This window comes from Pezoporus flaviventris, unplaced genomic scaffold, assembly GCF_033815535.1.
Source record: "Pezoporus flaviventris isolate CSIRO_AGI_PZ_B2104156 unplaced genomic scaffold, CSIRO_AGI_Pfla_v1 ptg000002l, whole genome shotgun sequence".
Lineage (NCBI taxonomy): Eukaryota > Metazoa > Chordata > Aves > Psittaciformes > Psittacidae > Pezoporus > Pezoporus flaviventris.
In genome coordinates this window covers 50,817,829-50,841,413 of record NW_026892550.1, presented here as the reverse complement: position 1 = coordinate 50,841,413, position 23,585 = coordinate 50,817,829, and the positions used below count along the sequence as shown (strand labels likewise).

At 39.2% G+C, this 23,585-nt stretch overlaps 1 protein-coding gene across 1 annotated transcript in view; it reads left to right on the top strand.

Annotated features, from left to right (window-relative positions):
- Window positions 1–14,956, top strand: part of PPA2 (inorganic pyrophosphatase 2) — a 39,051-nt gene extending 24,095 nt beyond the window's left edge. The window contains 5 exon segments of the mRNA XM_061478245.1: window positions 5,253–5,380; window positions 7,129–7,214; window positions 8,704–8,773; window positions 13,708–13,747; window positions 14,778–14,956. Of these exon segments, the coding sequence (XP_061334229.1) occupies window positions 5,253–5,380; window positions 7,129–7,214; window positions 8,704–8,773; window positions 13,708–13,747; window positions 14,778–14,806 (353 nt within the window). The 3' untranslated portion in view covers window positions 14,807–14,956.
- The last annotated feature ends 8,629 nt before the right edge of the window (window positions 14,957–23,585 follow it).

The following is a 23,585-nucleotide window of genomic DNA, read 5'->3' as shown; positions in this document are numbered from 1 at the left end:
TCTCGTAAGTGCAATTGATTTTTCTGAGACTTCACAGAACTTAAAACTGAACAGTTCCAACTTCTGAGCAGTTCTCATTGTTTATTCATAGCACTCCACTGTGCTATGTCCTGCAGGCATTTATTGATAAATACTGGTTTAAATTGGGAACCCTGCCTAGAACTCTTTCTTTCACACAGAGAAATGAGAAACTAATTTATAGCGACAGTCCCAGGAATGATAAGCAATCCTTTGCACCCATTCAAGCAGGAACTGTCTCATCAGTGGGAATAGCAAGGACTTAGTGTCTTTTTGGACTGACTTTAGAAGGTAATTTGTTTGAAATTACAGCACTTATACTGGTGGATATGGGGACAGTCTCACTCCAAACACAAGCTATACCTCAGATGCGTGTATCTGTATGCGAAAGTTTCTTTTAGACTAAAACTGGACATCTTGAGATTTATCTATTTCAGTAAAATCTGTCTTTGTGGCTACCTGAAAACCACTGTGTTGTCTTTCTGCTCTGCCTGTTAGGCAGATGGCCATTAGCAGACCAACAAAGCAACTCCAGACCAAGCAAGTCTGGGAAAGGGCCTAAAATCTCTCTGCACAATGAAACATTAAATCTTGATGGTATAATAGACCTGGCTGCTTTTGTTGTTGTTGCTTTTTGTTTGTTTTTTGTAAAATCCTGTCCAGAAGAAGCAGCAAGTTCTTGGAGTAGAAAGGCTGCTTGTGTGCTTATCTCATAATTGGGATTGAATTTAATATATTGGAATTCCCATACATATCTAATGTGCTTTACAAGGTTGGACTCAGAAAGGGTGAGCGATATTTTCATGCTGTAATTTGGTCATCTTCATGTTGGACAAGAGTTTTTGAAAATCACTGGCAGTTGAAGCAGGAAGTGTTTGAGGCAGCTTGAGAAAAGTCTGACCCTCGAAAGGTCATCTTTACCTTCCTTGAGCACATAGGACAACTCAGGTATGCTGGATGGAGGTGATTTACTGGCCGGGAAACCCAGCAGTAATTTTCTTGTCGTTGCTGACTGAAAAGATGCCTGGATATATTTAACAGCAGTTGATGGTGTCTGCTGGCTTTGTTGCACTACTGTTTGCTGGTACTGGTGTAGTTCACTGTGCTGTTGCCACACTTCTTTTCTGATGTGCAACTTAAGATTGGCCTTTATTTGTTAAGTGATCAAACCCTAAATGGCAAAACCAAAGCATATTGCATACTTTGTACCATATATTGTTATAGACCCTTGCATGTGAGTATATTTATATGCAGAGAAGCAGCAGAGGCCCTAAAAAACCTTTGTTGTGGATTTGTGTAAGCATTCAATATAGAGAAATTAATTATCTGTACTGAGACTCCGCTCCTACTCCCTCACACCATGCTGCACAAAACACACCAAATGCCTTTATATGGAATATAGCTGCTGCTTCCTGTAAATGTTTATAAGATGTTATTAAAAACATATGTCCTCTCTTCCCACAGACCTTGTTTAGAAAGCTTGCTGCAAGCATGTTGTTTTAGCTTTGCTTGCAAGAAGCAGCATCTGTTGTACTAAAAATGGTAGTTTTGTACAAATGCTTTTGTTGTTCTTTTTTGGAAAGCTGGATAGAACTGGGAATCACGTTTGCATTGGTGCGCTCCCTTCACAGAGACCTAGCAGCGGTTGGTTGTACCATCCTCAAGAGATTTTCCTCATTGAGACTAAACTGCATCTGTTAATGTGATTACCCATCTCTTTTTAACCCTTGGTGCTTAATTTTGTTTCCAAGAGAAATGGGACCTGTGGTGGTATGTAGGCAGTATAAAGAAATTGCTGCCTAGAGCCCAGTGAGTACATGCTGATAATTTACCTGCAGGAGCCTGACTTTCTGCTCTGTCACTCTGAGCAGGACTTGCTTGCAGAACAGAAACCACATTAAGCCAGGTGCATGTTTGCTATTCCCATACTTGCTTAGCCCCTTTTGACATCAGTGTGAGTACATAGCTCTAAGGGACGGTAAGCGGCCAGGGTCAGATAGAAGTGCCTAACAGTGTCTGCTTCAGAAAAGACATCTAAATATTTTTTTAAAATCATAATATGCAGCTAATCTCTGTAGATATTAGTGCAGTAAATCACTGTACTGCTTATTGTGATCTTTTCTTTTACCTTTCTTGGCTTATTCTTCTGTTTTCTGAGTGTATATTTCTCTTTCTTTCCCTGATGTCCCAAAGATGCTGTTTGGGTTTCAAAAAGGAGGAGAAGCTAGCTGTATTTCAAGCTTTTCTATGGTGCCTTTTAATGAACTGAAGAGGTGGCTGTTGAGTGATGCGAGAGCTCATATTTTGTGCCATGTGCTGACTCCACAGCAACGGGATTGATTTTTATTCTTTTTTTTTTCTTTTTGTTACACTGTTGCATTTTTTCTAGCTGCTTGCTGCCAACTCCCATCATAACACCTGTGTTTTGGTTGGTTTATTTTTTTTCCTTCAACCATTTAAGCTTCATTTGCTGCTCAGTAGCTGTCCTTCATAATAAAGAATAATGAAGTGAAGCATGGGGATGAAGAAGAATAACTTGCAAGGAACCAAGGAAATAAAGCAGCCACTGTCCCCCTTCTTAAGTCCTCAAAACCAGAATATGTAACAGCCAGGACTTTAGGGGCCATGTAAAAAAGTCATTTTACCTAGACAAGATATTTTCCAGTAGAGAGAGTGTGAAATTCAGAGAGATGAAGCCCATAAAGATGATCATCCCATCCAGGTAATGAAAGCCTGCCCCAAAGCCTGTTCTAATATTTGAATTCTTTAGACAAATACAAATAAAGTCTATAAACAACAGATGGGGAAGGGCCCAAGTGTCAGTTAGCAAACAGCAAAGAACTTCTGATGAACAGTTTTTGTGGGAATAGGAGGCAAATAACCAAGTAGGAAGAGTGGAGAAGCAGAGTTAGGGGAGACGTTTGCTGGAACAGGACCCAGAAGAAAGGAGCAGCAGTCTGAGAAAGTATGCTTGAACTTAAGTAGTGTCTGGAGATGGAGATTTGGAGTTCATTCACTACTAGGAGCCAAGGAAATTGCTGTCGCAGCCTGGTTTGCTTTACAGACTTGGCGAGATACAATTTCTACTACATGATGAAGACACAGTGAGTTCAAACCTTACAAGAGGAGGAGGTGATAAGGGCTCAAGATGGAGGAGGGATGTTCCCTTGCTTGAAAGAACAGGATGATACACTTGGAACCCTGAAACTGATTTGAATTGGAGACGCAGTTTTATTAGTTTTATTAGTGCCCAAATGAAGCATCCTGCCTCCAACCAGGACTTTTTCCTCTTCTAAATCATTCCTTCTTGTTTGGTCTCACCTACCTACCCTAGTGAAAGGCTTATACTCTTAAACATCCTTTCCAGCTAGAAAACCTGCCTCTAGCACAGCCTTATGTGCCCTTGCTTTTTTTCTGGGATTCTGCCAATGCAACTCCCTAATCTTCTACAGGCAGATGGCCAGCAGCCAAGTGCAAAAGTGTGTGTTGCTCTGAGTCCATAAACACGTAGCCCTATTACGTGCGTGCTGAAGCAAAAATTTACATAGGGTTCTTCAAAGCTTTATGTTTTATTCTTTGAGTAGAGTATGATCCAGTGGAATTTGGGAGTGGCATCTATCAGACGTCTGTGAACGCTCAGCATATGTTCTCACATAGGTTTGATTTCACAGTTCAGTCCACTTGTCATCTGTCTTGGTGGTCTACAGAGAATTGAATGGTCTATAGCACAAGACTTTTTCCCTTCCCTTAACACTTCTCTTTAAAGATATTCAAATGTCTTTGTTCAGGTTCACAGACTAGATTTTTGAAAGACATATAGGCACCTGAAGATGGAAATCACATGACTATGTGTCCGTTCTGTGGACTAAGCAGTTCTGAAAATCTGTTTTATAGGACTGGATAGACAGAAGAGTTTCAGCAGGAATCACTGCTAACCAGGAGATGTCAGTCATATCTATGGGAGAAGAGAATGAAGTAGCCAAGCAGTATTGAGAGAGAGCAAGAGAGAATTGGGAAGGGAGAATGAGCAAATGGCTTGCAAAACACTGGAAGAAAGTAGCACCATGGAAGGTGGCCTGGACAGAGTAAGGTTAAACAGCTGGAAGCCTGCATGCGAAGTACAGCAATAAGAAGTCAGCTCTTGTTTTCATCAGAAGTGACTATAGGAGGGACAGAGATCAAAGGAGAAGGATTACACCAACTACAAAAAGTACTTGGCTTCTGGAAAGGACAAAATCCTTTGTTGTACCAAAATCAACTAAAATTGTCAACATACTGCTGGGGAATTAATTTACCAAGGGGCTGATGGGACCAACTCATTGCAGGTAACAGGAGTGATGGTAGTGGCACAGGGCAAGCAGGTGACATTGGATATGCATAACAGAAGTAAGCATTTAAGATCCTGAACTGCATCTTTGCTAAAGCAGTATAGCCCTCAAGCAGAATTACTGCGTGGCTGTTTAATCTATCTGTACCCACTGTGGCAGCGTTCATCTCTGCCTCCCAGGGGTATCCTGCAGATGGCTTGCATTCCTTTTTGTGTCCTGTTCCATCTTTGCATAGTAAGATAATATGGGTAAAGGTAGAATTGGCTTATCACTGTGAGTGTGCAGATATCACGAGGTTATCAGTAGAGTTAGTGTTTAGTGCTCCTGGCACGTACCTGTTTTCTATGTAAGGGGCTGAATTTGAAGGTAATGTGAGGAAGGGATGCCTTTAACACAACTTGGAGAAGTCAAGCCTATGTTTTGTTTTGAGATGCTGGTTTAAAAATCCATGTGTTGAAATTGTTTTTACTAGGTAGTCTTTCATTAGCAAACAAATGCTTGTAGTCCCTGCAGTTGCTGGGGAAAAAAATCACCTCACTGAATAATCTAAGTATTATTGAAAGAGATACCCACTGAGATGAAAGCCTATAAATACGGAATTTTCTTCCTCTCCTGTCATCAAGTATGGTCCTTTTATTCATTGTCCCTTTGGGTCTTAATTAACGAAGGGCAGGAGGCAACTGGTTTACCTGTTTGTGTGGTTGTGAAATCATAAGGTATCAACTATGGGCAGCTAATATAATAAAATGAAGTTCCCCAGTGACTTTGAAAGTGCTTAGTGAAATCAGATTGCTTTCAGATCCTTTATGAGACTTTAAAAAATGAATGTTACAATGAATGTTACAAAAAACTGTGACTAAAAATGAGTAGTCCTTTTTTTTTTTTCTCCTTCTTTTTAACCTACAGATATTGATGATGTCAGGAAGCACAAACCAGGTTACCTCGAGGCTACAGTTGACTGGTTCCAAGCGTATAAACTCCCTGATGGTAAACCACAAAATCACTTCGCTTTTAATGGAGAATTTAAAAACAAGGTGAAGATAATCCAAAATTAAAGATGCATCATTCTGTCATGTGGTCTCTTTAATACATCCTAGAGTTTTTGGAATTGTAAAAAGAGGAGGTTTAGCTAAAAGAATTTTTATGAGGGACCTTTGAATACAATTTATTACGCTAGGAATAAATACTGTTTGCTGTCTTCCATTTTATCGGGAGAAAATGCATAGGTTATTAAAGGAAGTTATAATCCTGACAAGACTTAAACACACATCTGTGTGTTTGTAGGTTGGTTTTTTCCCCACAGCATTTTTGTTCTCCCTGTCAGAGGAATGAACAGATTGTCTTTTCAGGTATTTTTTTCAGTCCTGAATGATAATTTATCCTGACTGTTTTTAAGTGTGTGCAGTTTAAGACAGACAGTGGGCTGCAGATTTTTTCATATTTGGTATTTGCTCAAGATATACTTTTTCCTGATAATCCTATGTGAAAACATTTGAACTGGTTTTGTCTTGAAGGCTAACCTTCAAGAGAGACCTGGGCAGCACCTGGGAATAGACCTTGCTGAAGAAAACACCTGGATTTTTCCAGTGCAAATTGGGCGTGATTTGAGTAGAAGTGCTTTGAAAACTGTGTATTGCACGGTTCCTGTAGACTATTTTTGGTGAAGAATCACAGGTTCCCAATGAATGATGTCCATGTGTCAGCTAGTTCGGCCTTGTAGTGTGCTATCAAAGTTATAAAATGCCTTCTAACCAGCACAGGCAACTTTACATGTTTTGTCTGGTTAAAGAGATGTCCTGAACTCCCCTCTGCACTAAACCTGACTTTTAAATCAATCAAATGTAGAGTTGTAAGGCTTGATAACTTGATCTCTGCCCTGTTCTCCCAGGAACTGCTCTTAGAGATTTTCCTGCTCTATACAGCAGTGTGTTGCTCTGTAGTGACAGTTTAATGGGTATATCCCTGTCAGGCCATTGGAGTTCAGGCTTGAGGCACTAAATGCCCTCTGAGATAGCTAGTTTGGAGCAGTTGAATGATTCTCAAGCATTTCTAGAGACCCAGGATGTGGTGAGGCAGCTGTGGCTGTGCTCCAGCAGCTCTGGTGAAATTCACAATGTTCCAGTGGCATTTTGCCAACTCACTCCTTGTTAGGAAATGTGAATGTTCTCTTGGCAGCTTTTTGCAAGCCAGTCTTAGATATCATCTGGACACCAAGGGCTTATTTTACTGTATTTTTTGAAGCTTTTTCATCACCACTCCCTTCCCAATATTATTTTTGTTTTAAACGAACACAAACTGCCTGGCAGCTGACATGTTACGTTGGTCTAAATGCTTAAGTGTATGATTGGGCAATTAATGAAGTAAATGCAAATTTTGCCACTAGAGAGGAAACCTAAACTCTGACCCTGATGTGCATGTGTAACAAGGAGTCATAGTTCACGCACTTTGTCCCATTTAGGACTTGGTACAGTTTTCTCCAACTGTAGGTGTCTGTGTGGTATCTAGTACTGATTTCTTGGGGTTATTTTTATATGCAGCCTTTGTGTTTTCTGGCTGCAGTTTGAGGGAAAGTCCTGAATGTGTTACCAGTATCTTTGACATATAGTGAAGTTTGTTTCTTCTCATAGAACGGGTGTTATATTTTCCAGAAATTTAATAAGGCCTCAAAGGAGGCTCCTTAAAATGACACATGAAACATTCTGTTTTAATAAACTAGTTCTATGGCTTTTTTTTCTGTTTAATAACTTTTTAATTCATGAAACTTTTCCTTGATGCAAACTAGGATTTTGCTGTTGAAATTATCAAATCCACCCATGAATACTGGAAAGCTTTGCTTCATAAAAAAGCTGATGGAGGTAATGTTAAGTGGTAAGTATCCAGTCTTTTCCTCTTTCTATTGTGCTACTACTGGTGGTGGTCAGTATATGGCAGATGTGCATTAACTGCTTAGTTGTTTTTTTTTAACTTTGAGGTGACAGGAATATTCATGGTTTTAATTGATAATAGACTCCAATTGGCTAATTGCACCTTCTATGGCAATGATTTAGTGGTAAATGATTACAAAAATAGGCTGATAAAGTGATACAAATTACTTCAGCTTCTGAGAAATGGACCCACAGTGTTCACTCAGGACCATTTTGGGAAAATCTTGGTATCTGATGCAGATCCTCTTGTCACTGTTTATTCCATGCTTCAGTGCTGCACTGCTGTGTTGCAGAATTCTTTTGCAGCTTATCATTCCATATTTTTCAGTTGTTCTCTGGAATGAGAGAACTGAATTGGTGTTCTTCACTAGCCTTTGGCCTGATCCAAATTAAAATGGACTTTACTGTGCTCTATGGACTGGTTTGCTTTGGCAGTTCTGGCACCAGAGGCCCTGAAGAGCAGGCAGGTATCTGCCTGGTGCTTTCCAAGGGCTGTAAGTTGCCATTAGCTAAACCAGAGGGAAAGGGCTGTGGAGGAAGCTGTGCTCAGAGAGTCACTGTCATCTTCTACTTTATTGGGAAAATGTGACTTTCTCTTTCTTGGAGCTGATTCAACACCTTACCAGTTGGACAGATTGGTCATTCTGCTTTAGCATGTAGACCATCAAATGTCAGTCTTGATCATTTCAGAGGCACTTTGAGCTTCACATTGGTGAAATTAAAAAATAATTAGAATTGCACCATTCCTTTGAGGAGTTGAACTTTTTGCTGTTTACTCTTTAGGATCTTAAAAACTCGTGACCAAACTCACTTTTGGTATGAAAGAATATATATGAATGAGGAAACATTTCTGACAAATACTTGGTCCCAGAGTTTGTCTGCTCTCTGGAAGCAGCACGGGTATCTGCTGCCGTATATAGGAGAGAATTTTGACCTGTTTTTTCCTTCTTGTTAGATACTGCAGGCAGGCTACTAGAAACCACAGCATCTGCCACAGAGTCTGGCCATCCTGCAGGTTACAAGAGACAGGGGGATATTCAGACCATCTGTGCTAGCCATCCATATAGGTCTTCAAGTACCTCAGGAAGTGGTAGTTTATCTCTGGTAACTTTTTTTGGGGAGGTTAGTTTCTTAACTATAGTCCTCTGAAATGTACCTAAGTTAGCTGCTAGCAGCACTGAGTGTGATCACCGCTTGCATTAATATAGAATGTATATTACGGAAGTCCCTCAAACCCATAGAAATAAAAAAAAGCTCCTCCACACCCCCTTCCCTTCCAGCATCATTGGTTACTTCGTGTTTTTCCAGATACACATTTCTTGCAAGAACACATTCCTGAGCTCTATGTGAAGGTGTTTTTCCCCATAAGTGTTTAACTGTGTGTGTGTCTCTTCCAGTGATTGATAGAACATGTTTTTAATTCTATTTTTCAGCACAAATGTTTTGGTGAGGGACAGCCCGTTTTGTTGCAGCGAGGAGGATGCCCGATCAATTGTGCAGTCGGTAAGGATACTTACTTTTTTGTCCTGCCCTTTTTTAAAAAGTAATGAATAGGAAAAGAAGATTCAGAGCTCCAAAACTGAAATCACATATCTCAACTGAAATGGTCCTTAAACAAAAATCTAAGGCATAAAGTAAAAGAGCACAAAGCTTGTGGGGGAAATGTAAGTCTTATAATATAAACCTTTCATTACAGTGGTCCAATTGTTGCTTTCTGGCAGGTTTATTACTGTTCTGGTGGGTTTTTTTGTTTTGTTGTTGTTTTTTTTTCCTTTGGGTTTTCTTTTTTCTTCTTTTTTTCCCTTCTGTAGTGCTGTTTCTTGTGATCCTGAATAGCAAGATGGACTGCTATTTGTATCTTGCCGGCTGTCTTCTCTGTCTCCCCTGTTGCCATGAGTTACCACCCAGTGTTAGAACTCATTGACTAGCTGACTGTAGTGGCTAATCACTAAAGGGATCCTTTGTTTGTCTACTTGCATAATTAAATACATTGCTGTAAGAGAGAGGCATGTTTTTTTGAATGTTTCTTAGAGAATGCTTGTCATATTGTGAGAATTAACATAAAATTAAAACATGTAGGTTTCCTGTTCAGGCAAGAAAAATGTCCCGCAGGTCTGATGCTTTCATGTGCAAATACTACTGGAGGAGAATTTCTTTCATTTTAAAATGCTAGTTTGGATGCCAGAAATTAAGCAAGGCTACCAGAAATTACATGGAGAAAAGTACCCGCAAGTATTACTTTTCTTTCTTTTTAAACATGTGCCACGACTGAGCCTGTGCTCATGACCACATGAGCATGGCAGGTATTTTGCATGTGTGCGTGGCTGCCTGGGCAGTCAGTGTTTTGCTTCACTAGTCCCAGTAATTATGCAAGTTCAGGTATCAAAGGAGACACCATCCACTGTCTGTGAAGTTAACATTCCAACAGCATTTCTAGTAAGTGTGTTGTCCTGAGTGGTGTTTTGTCACAAATAAATAAGACTGTCAGTTTCAAAGAAAAGTTGGTTTAAGTGATAAAGAAGTCTCAAACCTAACTGGTTTTCTTACTCAGGTCTCTGGCTTTCAGCGCTTCTTTAAAAGTACCTATATGACTGCACTTGTGAATGTTGATTAATGGGACCGTAAGATTTAAATGAAAGAAAAACTCATTTTGAAATTCAGATATGGTTTTAGATATGTCAGCAAATACTTCCTCCTTACTTTGAAATTTACAATAACTTTTAGTGAGTGTTTGAATGCAACTAAAATTTAAAGTCAAACGCATTTGGATGGTGACAAAACTGCAAAGAAGTATTTCCTTTTGTGTTATGTGCTGTTTGTACTTTGAAGCATGTAGGGTAAATAATTATCTGTTTAAATCAGCAGTCTCTGTTGTTTTGTCTCTTAATAACAAACCAGATCTTTTCCTGCAATTTGGGAGAAAGGTTAGTAAAAACAGTTAATAAAATAGGTACCTTATATCAGACTTCAATGTCTATTTTATCGTGAACACTTTAATAACAATATTACTGCTTCCTGTCTTTTTTGTGCCTCACATGGTTTTCTTTTAAGTGATAACTCTTTTTGTGAAGTTGTCATCATGTATTCATTTCTCTCATTCTGTACCAGTTCAGTCTAAGTATTTTAACACTGTCTTTGTAAGGTACTTGGTACTTTTCAGACAGGGAAAAGATGCATTACTCTTCCAAATACTGTTCATACTCCGTGCAATTTCCAATCTACAATAACTAAAAAAAAGTAAAACCTTCTTGAAATATGAATGGTGGACAGTCAGGCTCTAAATGTGCAAGTCAACCTCCATGCTTATATTTAAGGCAGGTATCTTTTTGTCTAGTACACTACACTGCTCACTTTGGTTGTCAGGCATTCATGTCTTTCAGACTGAAGTGAAAGTACGTGAGTGTTGGCCATAGAATTTTAATGTCTGTGGTAATTTTAAATGAAAGCTGCCTGTGTCTGTTTGGAGTTTGTTTTGTTTTGTTTGTGTGTTTTGTGTTTCTAAACTAAACGCAAATACATTTTCTTCTAATTTATGTCCATCTATTAACTTTTGGATACAGAAGAGTGAAGGCTGAGGTAGAGATTTTGTGTGCAAATACAGTGAGAAACATATTTCAGCTACAGCAAAATTTCTGAGCTACTTGTGCAGTGAGAGGTGGTTCCCCACAATTTGGTGTCCTAGGTCAGACTCCAGTTATGGAATTTTTAAGTGGGTGATAATTGCCATAGATCAGGTATCTTGAGTTCTCAAAAATACCCAACAAACCAAACCAGCAAAAACCCCACCAAAATCCAAAAGGCAACACTCAATGTTGTTACGAAACAGTTTTTATGGTGAGCAAAGGAACTTAAGTAAGAGCCAAATGGAAACCAATCAAATACTTACCAAATGCTTACCAAAATTCTTCACTAATCAGAATTTCATACAGATTTTGATTGGGTAGTTCCCAAGAAAGTCCTGTTGATTTCAGTAGGATTTATTGTTCTATTATTTGACCTTTCATTTTTTTAGAGGTGTGGGATTAGAGTGGTTTGGCTGTGTTGAGGAATTTCCACTCCCCTGAGTTAATTCTAGATGGTGGGCATGTGTACTGTCATCTGTATTGGTGGCAAACTAGGAATGATTTCCTGGTCAAGTTGCCATGTCCAGTCAGTCCCAAAGAGATAGAACATAATCTATGTACTGACTATCTGAACCAGCCAGCATTACATCAGCCCCCTGCAACTAGGTTTTAACACTAGGTGGGGAAAATTTCTAGTGTTCTATAGCATCTGAAAACTGTTTCATCTCTTTCTTGGCTCCAATGTTAGTATATGTTGAAAACTAAACCCAGGAGGAATAGAGCTTTGTAGCTCAATGTGTTAGTGCTAAGATGTACTGTTTATTTCAGGCTTTTAAGTGTTGCCATCTGTAAAACTGTCCAGGACAGCCAAACCTTTGTTTAACATTAATCCTAAGAACTGCTTGCTCACTTGCTCTGTGAAGAAGCTGCTGAGGACTTTGCAAGTTGGAAAATCTCCAGGACAATCTATATATAGTTAGTAGAGCAGCATTTCTCAGACTTATCACATAATTCTTCGCTTATAATACTGGAAAGACTGGAAAGTGAACTAGGAAGGCTTTTCTCGATGACATTTCTTTTGATAAAATACAGAACAATTTCTTACAAGGGAAAATACTTGGCTTTGGCTTTTCCTGCTATTTCAAAGAAAAGCCCAACAAAATTTGAATCTGTGTATTTACAAATGTGTATCAAATAATTCAGATCTAAGCAGGGAAGTCAGTTAGCTGCCTTTCTCCCTACATGTTTTCTGTGAGGACATTTCCATTTGGGACTAGCAGAGGCAAAATTTTCTCTTCAATGGCTAGTTGTGAAACAAAAGATTGATGAGGTTTTAACCTGGAGTTTGTTTTGTTTGGTTTGTGTTTGGGGGGTTGTTTTTATACATTTTATTTGTTTGTTTGGTTTTTAACTAGTGTTCAAGGTGTAAGGGCTGCATAGCGAAGAGACTTCTGGTTCAGTGGGATGAGGTTTGATCTGGTCCTGGAGGGAAGGTGCTGAGTCCTTATCTCAAACTTTCGGAGCAATTACCCCAGAAGTGGCAGGTATCTGCTTGTATGCAGTGACCACTGGTTCTCCCTGCCTTATGTGATAAAGCTTTGGTTTTGCTGAAAAGAGAGGGGATGCTCTGGTGATAAAGACTGGAAGACCTGTGTTACGTGTGTCATGCTGGCACGTCCTTTCAGACCAGTCACATAACCCCCATGTGCAGGTAGTTATCCTGGGTAAATTGGGGAAAAAGTATACTGTTTTCCCCTTCCTTCCTTCTAGGCTTCAACTGGCTCTTGAGTGGATTGAGCCCCATGCCTGCTTGGACACAGGGAGACTGGCAAGGGAATTTCACACCAGTGCAGCTCAGTCTGAGTGCTGCGCTGTGCTCAGCCTGCCTGCCTGCAGGGTACTGCAAAGTTTTCATTCATGTGGTCACTGTGCAGTTCTGTTCTCCTGAAGCTTCAAACAGCTGTGAACACTGCCTTTGAGGCAGTTTCTTTTCTTGCATGGGTTACCCAAGTGGTTTATTCCTGGGTTTATCTGCTGGGTAAGCGTAGTTGGTGTGGGCTTGTCTCATAACAAAGGCCAACATCCACCTGTTTTTTGCGCTTGATTTGTGCATGTGGGTGAGCGTTGCAGGATTCCTTGTGCCAGGATATCTCTGTTTCTTTTTCATTGGTTATGTCAGTTGGAAATGTTGTCGGAAGGGCAGTGGAAGATTGTTGCTATGCAGTAACCGGCATCCTCATCGTGAGGCAGGTTTCTTCCAGCCGGTATTAAAACTGGCTTTAATTTTTGTCCTTTAAGTTACAGCATGTCCTTTAAGACATACTGTGTAATACTGGAATTGGATAATGGTGTATCCAGCTTTGAAATGTCAGACCTACATTTTAAAACAATTTGTCACTTTCTACAGAACTGAATCCTACCCTGTCAAAATGTAATTGTAAGAGAGTATGATTCCACATTGATTTAAAAATGCATATATGTAATGTAAATTGTGTGTGTGTGTGTATATTCACATGCATGCCTTATACTGAAACATGTATAGTTATGTAAAGACATTTTTACTCTTTAGTATGCAAACAGCAGATCCTGTTTCCTCAGAGACAATACAGTAGGAAAATCCCCTTTACGTTAGGTAAGGTGTTTATCACTCATAATTAGTGTGTTTGTTATGTCATTTATGAGCAACAAAGAAATTTGCACAGTAGCTGGCAGGGGAAACTGTAAGGTAGGATATTGTCCTGAGGGGCAACAGAAAGTTTTTTCTTAGTATCTCTTGACTTCAGCAGTAAAACAGCTTTCAGTTTGGGTGCTCTCTGTGAAACTGATTACTGATATGTTATTTCTATTGGTTTTCTTTTTTTTGTCTTTCTTTAGGCACCAGTGCATGTGAATGGAGATTCTGTTTCCCCAGAAGGTATTTTTCCCCAAATGCAATACAGTTTTTCTAATCATTTGCTTTAAAAGTTGACATAAAAACTGTCATTGTAAAAAGGTATTTTGTGCACATGAGAATGATAAGTTACATCCTGTCAGACTGTAGTGCCTGTCCCCTGTTAAATAGAACATGAATAGAAATTCATAGGTGGTTAGTGGAAGGAGATTATTTTTGAGTAGGAGCAAAAGCATAGACCATATAAAAAGATGAGAAGATTAAATTTTTCTGTCACTGGTCATGGAAGGCAAACGCATGACATTTATCCTTTTTTTCAAGGAGAAATGTTGCTTTGCCATAAGTTTTTGTCATTCCTCACAGTAGCTAACTAATCAAATAAACAGCTCCTTTTCCTAAAATTGACATAACTGTACTTTTCAAGTGTAAGTTCTAAAGACAGAATTCTCTTTTCACTGTTACAACTGTTTTTCATGTGAATGGAACATGTGTTTTTCTTCAAGAAGAATGTATCCTACATTTTCATTTTCGTTAACTACTTCTAAAAGAAGATATTTTTCTACTGGCAGGAACGCTAGAGAAGATATACGTGCTTTTTGAGATGGAGGGAGTGACAGAAACACTAAGAGAAACTTAGTCATGAGTCAAGTTCCAGATTGTTTGCAAAGTAACATCTGTGTAATCCATGTCATGGGAAAGCAAGTTGCATTCCATTTGCCCTTATATGGCATGCCAATAAATAGCATTTATTTACTGAAGTATTACATCTCAGACCTCTGACAGGGAGCTGATCTGCCTGATCTTTGATGTTTTCCAGGGATGGTCACATCAGTGTTCTAACTTGTTGCAGGATTGTTCAGCCAAACTGTTAAAGTGAACAAGTACTATTTTGAGGCCATGCTTTGCATGGGCTGGCGATGGAGCTTACCCGGAAGTATTGTTATGGGAGGGGAGATAGCTGAAAGGGCAGAATATTGCTTTTTCAAGTGTTTGGGTATGGATAGTTGTATAGAACTAATGTCATTCTTGATGTGTTTGGGTTTTTTTTTTGTAGTCGATTCCTGGTACTTTTTCCCCAAGTGATTGTCAAAGTGTTCTGAAGCTGCATCTTCAAATCTTGAAGTTGTCCCTTTTTTGAAGACTGGCAAAAGCACTAACTGTTGGGTTCCTGTTGAAACAACTTTCCAACGTGTGTAAACCTTCTCTCATGTAAATAAACATTGACATTATAAATGAATGTTTCCTTTCTGTGTCTGTCTTTGTGCAGGGTGGAGCAGAGGGAAGAGGAGGGCTTACTTGCTTGTTTGTTTCTGAATCTCAGAACTCCAGAATTCCTCTTATCCACTAAGGAAGTGTAGTATCAAATGAGATGGTTTTCAGCCTTCTTCTTTAGATTTTTGATTAATCTGTCTATCAGGTGCATAGAAGCCTGTTAATTTATGTTTTAGAACTTGTTTGGCCACCCTGACTGTAATCCATTTCAAGTAGACAATAATCTTTATGTAATAGGCTTAGCAGTTTACCATGTTCTTTAATATACAACTGTGTGCCATTTCCTGAGTTGTATTCACTTTTGTACCCGGTTGTCTCTGCATGCTTCATAGAGTTAGGAGCAGAGCGTATGTGCTTTAGAAAAACAAGTACAGCTTCACCCCAAAGACTAGTTCAACTAGGAAGGGCTGATGCTGTAACAATTGAACTAAGGATGCACGTGTGCTTTCTGTACTACATCCTGTTTTGTTAACTTGTGTATTTCATCACGCAGGAAAGTCTCTCCTTCTGGAAAGCTTCCATTTTTAGAATTGTGTATGCATGAAGATTTTTGACAGGTCCTCATTCAGTGAGGCAAGATTAATAAAGTGTATGGAACTGAACTTTGTGCTTTCATAGTAAAAATAATCTGCCATTTTTTTCTAGTGCAGGATTGTATCTGGCCTGGCTATACTTAAAGTGCTCATGAAAAACAAAACCAAAAAAAAGCCAGCTGTTAAGTAAAAAGAGAGGAAATGGTAATATAGACAGACAGCTTTATCTCAGCTTGTTACTGAGTCCAGAGGTGAGCAAAACAAAAGGTTAATATTGCTGGCACATGATGGAAATGGAGGATAAAGAACAGAAAAAGTTAGGTTGTGGCTTACAATAGAGGACTAACTTTTCCTTACAAATAGTAAGTTATTAGTGAGAAAGCTTTTGTCTTTGGGAATGTTTCTTTGATTTTTTTTTAGGCAATGATTTTCCTGGTTTAGAGACTTTCCTCTAGTGTACTGTCTAGTGTAGAAGCACCGGTCACTCCAGAGGTCTCAGTTTGGGCCTCAGCACTTGGAAGTAGATGGAGTACTCGCCTCTGCATAGAGTTTTGCATTCTTTTATACATAGAGTTTAGGTGTGGTATGAAAAATGCAACAGAAATCTCAGATGTCAAGGACTACTTTTTTTTTTTTTTAGTCAAGAGATACATTACATCCAACATACATTTACAGTACTGATTTCCCATGCTTCAGAAATCTGAGTACATGTAGCATTATGCCTAAGGATATAATGGCTAAATGTTTCCCTGGCATCTTGGGTTCACGTGCAGCCTCTCTAAGATATTACTTTGGTTAGAGCTGAGCTCTTGTGGAGGGCAGAACAGCTGCTGTATTTACCCCTATGGTGTAAATCTAGGAGGCTTACTCTTTTGTAGAGTGCTTAGGGACAGCTGCACAATGAAGGGCACTATGTAAAATCAAATTATCTTCCCTATACAGTGGTCACTGCTGTCCTGTTTTTTCTTTTTTTGGGGGCATAGAATGGAAAGCTGTATGCATTTGAAAAAGTATTGACTACAAATGTACCCATGCTGAACTATCATGAGCAGGCCAGATCAGATGAGACTTTGTGCAAGAAAATAACAAATAGTACTTGGGAAAGCTGAAAATTGGAGTGATTGGAAATGCCTACTACTATCGTAAATTGAAAACTGTGAAAATATTTCTCACCTCATGGAGTATATAAACAGATGACTCTTGTCTTTAAAAGGCAAGAGCTACTTTCAGCGTGTGTTTATGTACATTTTCTAAAGACTTCTCCCAGGTGGAATAAAAAGATGTACTGCTGTGTGTAGCCTTGCTGCTAAAATATACTGAATGCGACTGACGTGGATTTCAGAAATGAAGCGTAATAAAATATCTGTGGAGAGAATATCTGCAAATAAGAGGATTAGGGGGATGGGACAGAGAGAGTAGAATATATTTTTCAGATCTCCTCAGGAAAAAGAAGTCTGTGCAATAAACACTTTTTATTTTATTCTGGCTTTTCTTTTTCGCAGACTAGCTCTTCTGTTTGTATTATATGCCTATATTGGTTTTAAAATTGGTTTCATTTTAGTGGGAAGCTTAGTGTAGCAGTGTCCACTTCTCAATAGTTTTCTGAAAAGAACTTTTTTATATCTGATACTAATATTTCCTGGGAAGATGTTTTGAAGAGAAATATTTTTATTTCCCTGCCGAGGAAAGAATTCCATCTTAACTGTATTTGCTGTGTTGAATATGTAATACACATTTCTTTCAGGGGTAACTCTGCATCTCTGCTTCCTCTTTGTCTGCTTTGGAGTGAAAGGAGAGGTTACTTCCCTCTTCCTCCTCCCTCTATTGTGATGGTAAAGGCTATTTTTACATGCATAAATCATTAGCTGCTGCTCAAAATAGTACCTTTTATTGACAAGGAGTCTTCACTTCAGTCCCCCAGTTGGGGTTTGAGTTTTACTTATGTGGAAATAATGTTCATTATTCTTTCAAGGGTGGAAATAAAAGGACTGTGAAAATAGTATGCTGTTGTCACTGTTGGGATGTTATTTTCATGCTGTTAGTAACAACAGACATCCTCCGAAACCCCCCAAAAGAATATAAAGTAATTGTGAAGTGTGTTTGAGAGAATTGTTCATAGATGTCATGCAAGGAGAGTGCCTTATGATAACTAGCCTGTGGTTGACACTTCTATTAACACTTGAGAACTATGGCATGAAGCAGTTGTAAACTGACCAAAGTATTATTTCATCATGATTCTCTTTGCTTTTACTGGGATTGAATCTTTTTAATGTGTTGTAGTTCAATTTTAGTCAAGTTAAAAGGCAAAACTAATGTTGAGTCAGTAGGGTGCACAATTTTTTCTGCCCTTGCTGTGAAGGTGATTTCTTAGCCAGGTTTAGTAACCTGGGTACTTTCTGCCCCCTGAGGATAAGAGATCTGGGATTTAGAGAACAAAAAAGTGAAAAGTTAGCTGGAAGAGAAAAGAAAGAATGGAAGACATCTCGGTGGTCCAGTCCAATAAAAGTAATGAATAGAATATGAAATAGGAGTGTCTTAAATACTTCAAAACAAAGTTGCCTAAATATTTCAGCAATATGTAACAATGCTGATTTCATGTGTCCATAGAGGTCAATGGGATGCATTTGCCAAGGAAGAACGTTTACCTACCACACAGCAGTTGGAATTGTAAGCATCTGTCTTGGGCTGAAGAGGCTTAAGTGTAGTCACCGAAAAGGCTGCACTTTATAGCTGTTACTAGCTTTATGCTCATTTATTGCTAGATATATCAGGACAGCAATATTGGAATGTTATGAAACTGGTTTGTCTACTCTGTATATCTGACTGCTGCTCTTACAGCTACATGTTCGGGGTGTTCTTTAAACATTTTGTATTTAACATTGCAAATATACTGAAGAGTAAACATCTACCTGGTGTCAAAAGCCCTAGGTTGGAATACAAAGAATTAACTTTAAATTCTACTTTCACATAGTGTACCTTGCAGGCTTAGGCCGTGTACTCTTTATTCTACCTGTAACATCGGTAGAAAAGTTTCTTCTGTGAGTGGTCTGATTTCTTCCAGAGACCTGACACTTTCCCAACACTGAGAAGGGAGCTCCTTTCAGTGTCTAGGAAAATGTAGGATACATTCAGCTTTGTTTACAGTAAGAAAGTTAGCTATACTGACAGGCTTTCTGAAGGATTTGACTGAAGATGCAGGCTTGCTAGTCAGACTGAGGGTTGTCTGATGGTGTAATTGTCTTATGAGTAAAAAGAGCATTGGCGGTGAAAGTTCAAGGTGTAAATTGGCATCTTCATCCTTGTGGGTTCTGCAGGAGACTAGACTCAATTCTTAAGCAGGTCTTTAGGTCCCCTAATGGCCTTTGTGTGTTGTTTTTGGAGTGCAGAAAAGCCAATTTCAAAGCATAACTCATGACGACCTGGGAGTTCTGAGCATCTTAACTCTAAATTGTAGAAGGCTTGGGAACAAAGCTGGTTTAAGAGTTCAGGTGAAAATGTCCTGCTATTTAGAAAGTCTACTATGTGCTAAAGAGTCATGTCTAGCTGAGCAGTATTTGGTAGCCTGCTGCCCCTGGAGAGCTGGCATGAGAGGGAAGCCACAGTCAGGTGAGGACAGAATTCCCCTGACGGCTGTCCACTGAAATACACTTTTGTTTCGTTATTGTTTTGCTTTAACTAGATTATTTATTCATTGTATGTGATGATTTGGGAATCAGGTATTCACAAGCCTTTACTTGGGCAGTTTTCTGACTTGGACAAACCATGTAAACCTCTCTCTTGCCTCTTTTGTATCTATAAATAGGGACAGTATGTTTATGTTACAGTAATGTTGTGGGCATTAGCTGATCAAAAACTTTATACATCAGGGAAGCCTCATTACTAACACACATCTCTCTAGGCAGCACAAAGCTTCTGAGTGTTCAGATGAGGAGTTCTGGAATTCTGTCAAAGTTCTATAGCTATGTGTGTGTGTAAGGGAAATCCTGCAAGAGAAAAGGAGTCAGGGTAAGAGCAGGGCAGCTGAGCAAGGGTCATTGTGAAGTGCATATGTAAGAAAGAAAACTGTAGCTTGTTGTGAGACTAACTGGGAGAACAAGAGGACACAAATGTGGAAAAGGAAATGGCATTGCCTTATCCTAATACGAGAGGAGATTTGAGTTTCATGTTTCTGTGAACCTAAGTTTCATCAGAACATCTTTGTTACCTACCAATCATGTAATGGTGTTGCTCCCAATTATGATAATCTGCTTTGTAAAAGTAGCTCTCTGATTCACTTAGCTCTCTATCTTGAGCTGGAATGGTTTGTGGGACCTCCAACTGAAATGCAAGTAAGCCCAACATGTGTCTTCAACTCACGCTTCTTGGAAGAAGTGACACAATTCTTGAAGATTTCACAACAACGTTTCTGTGACGTGCAAGCTCTTTGTTAGATACGTAGTATAGCTAATCTGAATCATACCAGTGTGCTTATGGGCTGCCTGAAAGTGCAATGTATGCAAGTTGCACAGCATGTGATCATTTTTCATAGAGTGTGTGATCTGGTGATCTCATGTAAAAACAAAAGTTGGGTTTTTTTTAAGATAAAGGAGAAAAAAAGGGGTATGCGGAAGTGCCCTTTACCAGGAAGGGAGAAGGCAAACTACAGCTGCTAATGAACATATGCATACCAGCTCCTAAAACTTGCAGATTTTATTCCTTTTAATTTAAAAGCCTAATCCCTTTCTAAATATAGGATTATTAAAATAAGTTTAGCGAGATGGTTTCTTTGTGTTAATTAGTTGTATAGTGAATAGAGGTAGCTGACTCATTTCCAGTTCTCTTCTGTAATAATTGGGTTTTGTTTTCTGAATGTTCAGATTGTAAATTTTCTTATTTAAAAAATGCCTATTTTAAAATTCTTCATCTTGAAACAATGTTGCATTGAAATGTTCTGACCCATCAAATGAAAGAGTATCCACAAAAATGGAATGCTTATTCTGCATAACAACTAGGAAGCTTTTTTTTTTTTCTGATTTTAAAGATGCTATTTACAAGAATGTGAATGAAAAAAACCCATCATTTTGCAGCCGTAACCATTTCTGCATCTATTAGAATTTGTAATCATGATTAAAAGCATTTTAGTAGGTATGTCGAAATACGCGTAGCACTTCAAAGAGCTAACATTCTGAAGAGAGTGTGTGTGTGTGTATATATATGTAAAAGAACTGGTAGAAGGATTTAATGCTATTCCTGTTCTGCTTTTGAGAGAACTTGTGGAGTCGTGAATGTTAGGGGATAGTCGGGGGCAGTGTATATGTGAAGGAAGTGAACTCTGCAGAGACTTATCCTGACCCCTCAACCTCTATACTGTAATATCATAGTGTTATTGTTTAACATTTATATATGGTATTGAGTGATAGTGGCTGCTTGTAACAAAAAACAGTCATGTAAGCAGGACTAAAGTTTAGGTGATAAATTTAGCATACCCTAAATAGTAAAGATACAGGATGTTGGGCCCTTAGATTCACACTGTTGTATCTCAGTGTCTTGCTGGCCTATGTTGCTGAGGCCCAGAAAAGAAAGCCTTGTGTTCACAAAGGAGATAAAAGTAAATGAAGTGCGACTTGCCTTGAGGAAGTACTTTTCCTTGGGCTGAAACCTGTCTGTTGTGTCCTTTTGCCAGATGAATCCTAGAGCTTCCTTGAATGACACCAACCAACATGTGTTTCTCTAATGTGCAACCAAACTGTAAAGAGTTATCAAGCTAATAATCACTTGAAAGGTTTTTCACAAATGCTTTGAGCTGGCATTTAGAGATTATTGACCTATGCTATATTACAGTAAAATACTTCTACAGCACTGGCAGAGAACTGCCATTTCACACCAGGTGGAGGAGCTTAAAATCTTTTATTGCATCAAGAAGCTTCTGCATTTAATGCAGGCCTACTGAGATGTCATCTTTCTTTTTACTTTCAATCTTGTCATGCTGATGAAAGTGTAAACTAAGGGCAAGTCCTTTAGCAGAGTGACTGAAAATATTCGTGTGATAGGACTGCAGTTGAACTATTCATATTCCCAGTAATTAACTATATTTGTTAGTCGTTTTCCATTAATAAGACATTCTGGTGTAGGAGTCTGTGTATTTGACTTTTTATTCAAGCTGATGATGTTTGTTTCAGTAAAAGTGTAGTGTTTCTACCATATGCTCAAATGTTAATGTGTTTAATGCCAGCAGCAGAATATTTACATGAAAGGACATGGAGCCAAGTTAAACTCAATTGCAGATTTATTAATTGGATTACAGTATTATTGGCAAAACCCAGCTGTGATAATCAATTGAGTGATCTCTTGCTTTTTTTCCTCTAATTTTCTGAACAGGCTGAGGCAGATCTGCCCTTGTTGGAAGTTGTGCTCTAATTACTGTCTTAAGTCCTAGTGCAGCAGAGTAGAGGGTTCAAGAGGCATTCTGCTTGGATCTGAAACCCTTGAGAGGGAGGGATAGGAAGGTAAGCATAACCAGGGTTTTATTCCGTAATTCCTCCATGGTGTCAGGGGACAAGAAAATGTTACATGCTTTGTTTTAACAATGCACAATTTAGCTATGTTAAATTAAGCAGTAGCTCTGGAAGAGAGATTTTACAGGTAGGACTGAGGCAGTTGAGTAGATTGTGCCCAAGATACTGTGCATGCACGATATCTAACTGTAGCAAATGCTCCATGAGTTTTCCATCTCTCAGATCAGGCTTGCAAAGATTTACAGTTTTGATTGTATAACTGAACCAAGGGCATTTTGATAGAGACAAAGGATAACCAGACTAAAGAAGTCAGCAGATTAGAGGAAATGATAACTCTGAGCAAGGCATGGTGTGAGAAGAGATGGACATCTCTTCTGCTCTGCTGCAGCCAGGGGAAATGGTCTGTTCGTAGATGGTGTCAGCACTGGGACTGCAATGCAGGAATGAAATCTCTGTGCTTTGTTTTAAACAGTAAAGAGCAAGTTGTTGCCTAGTGGAGTCACAGCTAGTGGTAGGATGATGTGACCATGAAGCTCAGAATTTGAATAAACATTCAGTCTTCAAAAAATCCCCCAACCAAACCCCTAAGAACAACCTCAAACCCTGGATGTTCATCATGCCAGTTTGGAAAGAGGATGAGAAGTCTTTCTTTTTGCAGTTCCCTTTTCCATCTGAAAAAGAGAACCATCTGAGGAGCACAGAAAGAAGTGCAACAACACTTTTATGGCTTGTTTGTTGGCAAACACTAGGCCATTTTCTCCCCTTTCTTTCTTTTCCCCTGCCTCCCCTTTCGCATTCCAAAGTTGTTAATTCTAGGTAGGCTCATTCCAGATGATCTTGGAGACAGCTGACAGGGACTTAGCATCATAGCATGATCCAACCATAAGTGATATCTGCAGAAGATGGACCTTTGGCACTCTTGTGTGTATTTTGTATGCAATATGGCTGCCCTCGGAGAACTTCTGCCTTTTTGTTGAGACAAGAAGGCAGCAGAAGGGGCGCACAGTGGAGAATGAAAAGCTGAGGGACTCACATAGAGGAAAAATTGATTGCCACAAGGGATTAGGCAGCAGTAGAGCTGTAAAGAGTTTTCTCCTTGCTGAGCTGATGTCTCTGAGGCTGGGGTTGGTGAGTGTTCAGGTGAGGTGGGGGCTTGTGCACTTGTTTTTGGAGAGCACAGATTTGTAAGAGTTCTGGAACTGGAGTTGTCTGGGTGCTCAAGGTGAGAGGTGATAGCACTGTGGGATAGATGAAAATGAGACATCAGGGTTCCAAGATGACTGTGGAGATGAAAGAAGTAAGTGGGATTTTTTTTGAGGGATCTTTTTCCTACCTGTTGTGTTACTGCTCTAGTTTTATACTTGTGAGCAGATGAGAGTAGACCCCTCTTCCCTTATTTGTTTCTCAGTGCTCATCAGTTTTTCTGTATCACTCACAAACCCCTGTGATGCACACTTTGACTACAGCAGCTTTTTTCTCATTCTGAGAACACGGTCAGACTCTGGTGATGCTTAGAAAGGGGCTGTGCAGGTGGTAGCTTCAACTTCCCCAGTTATTTTAGGC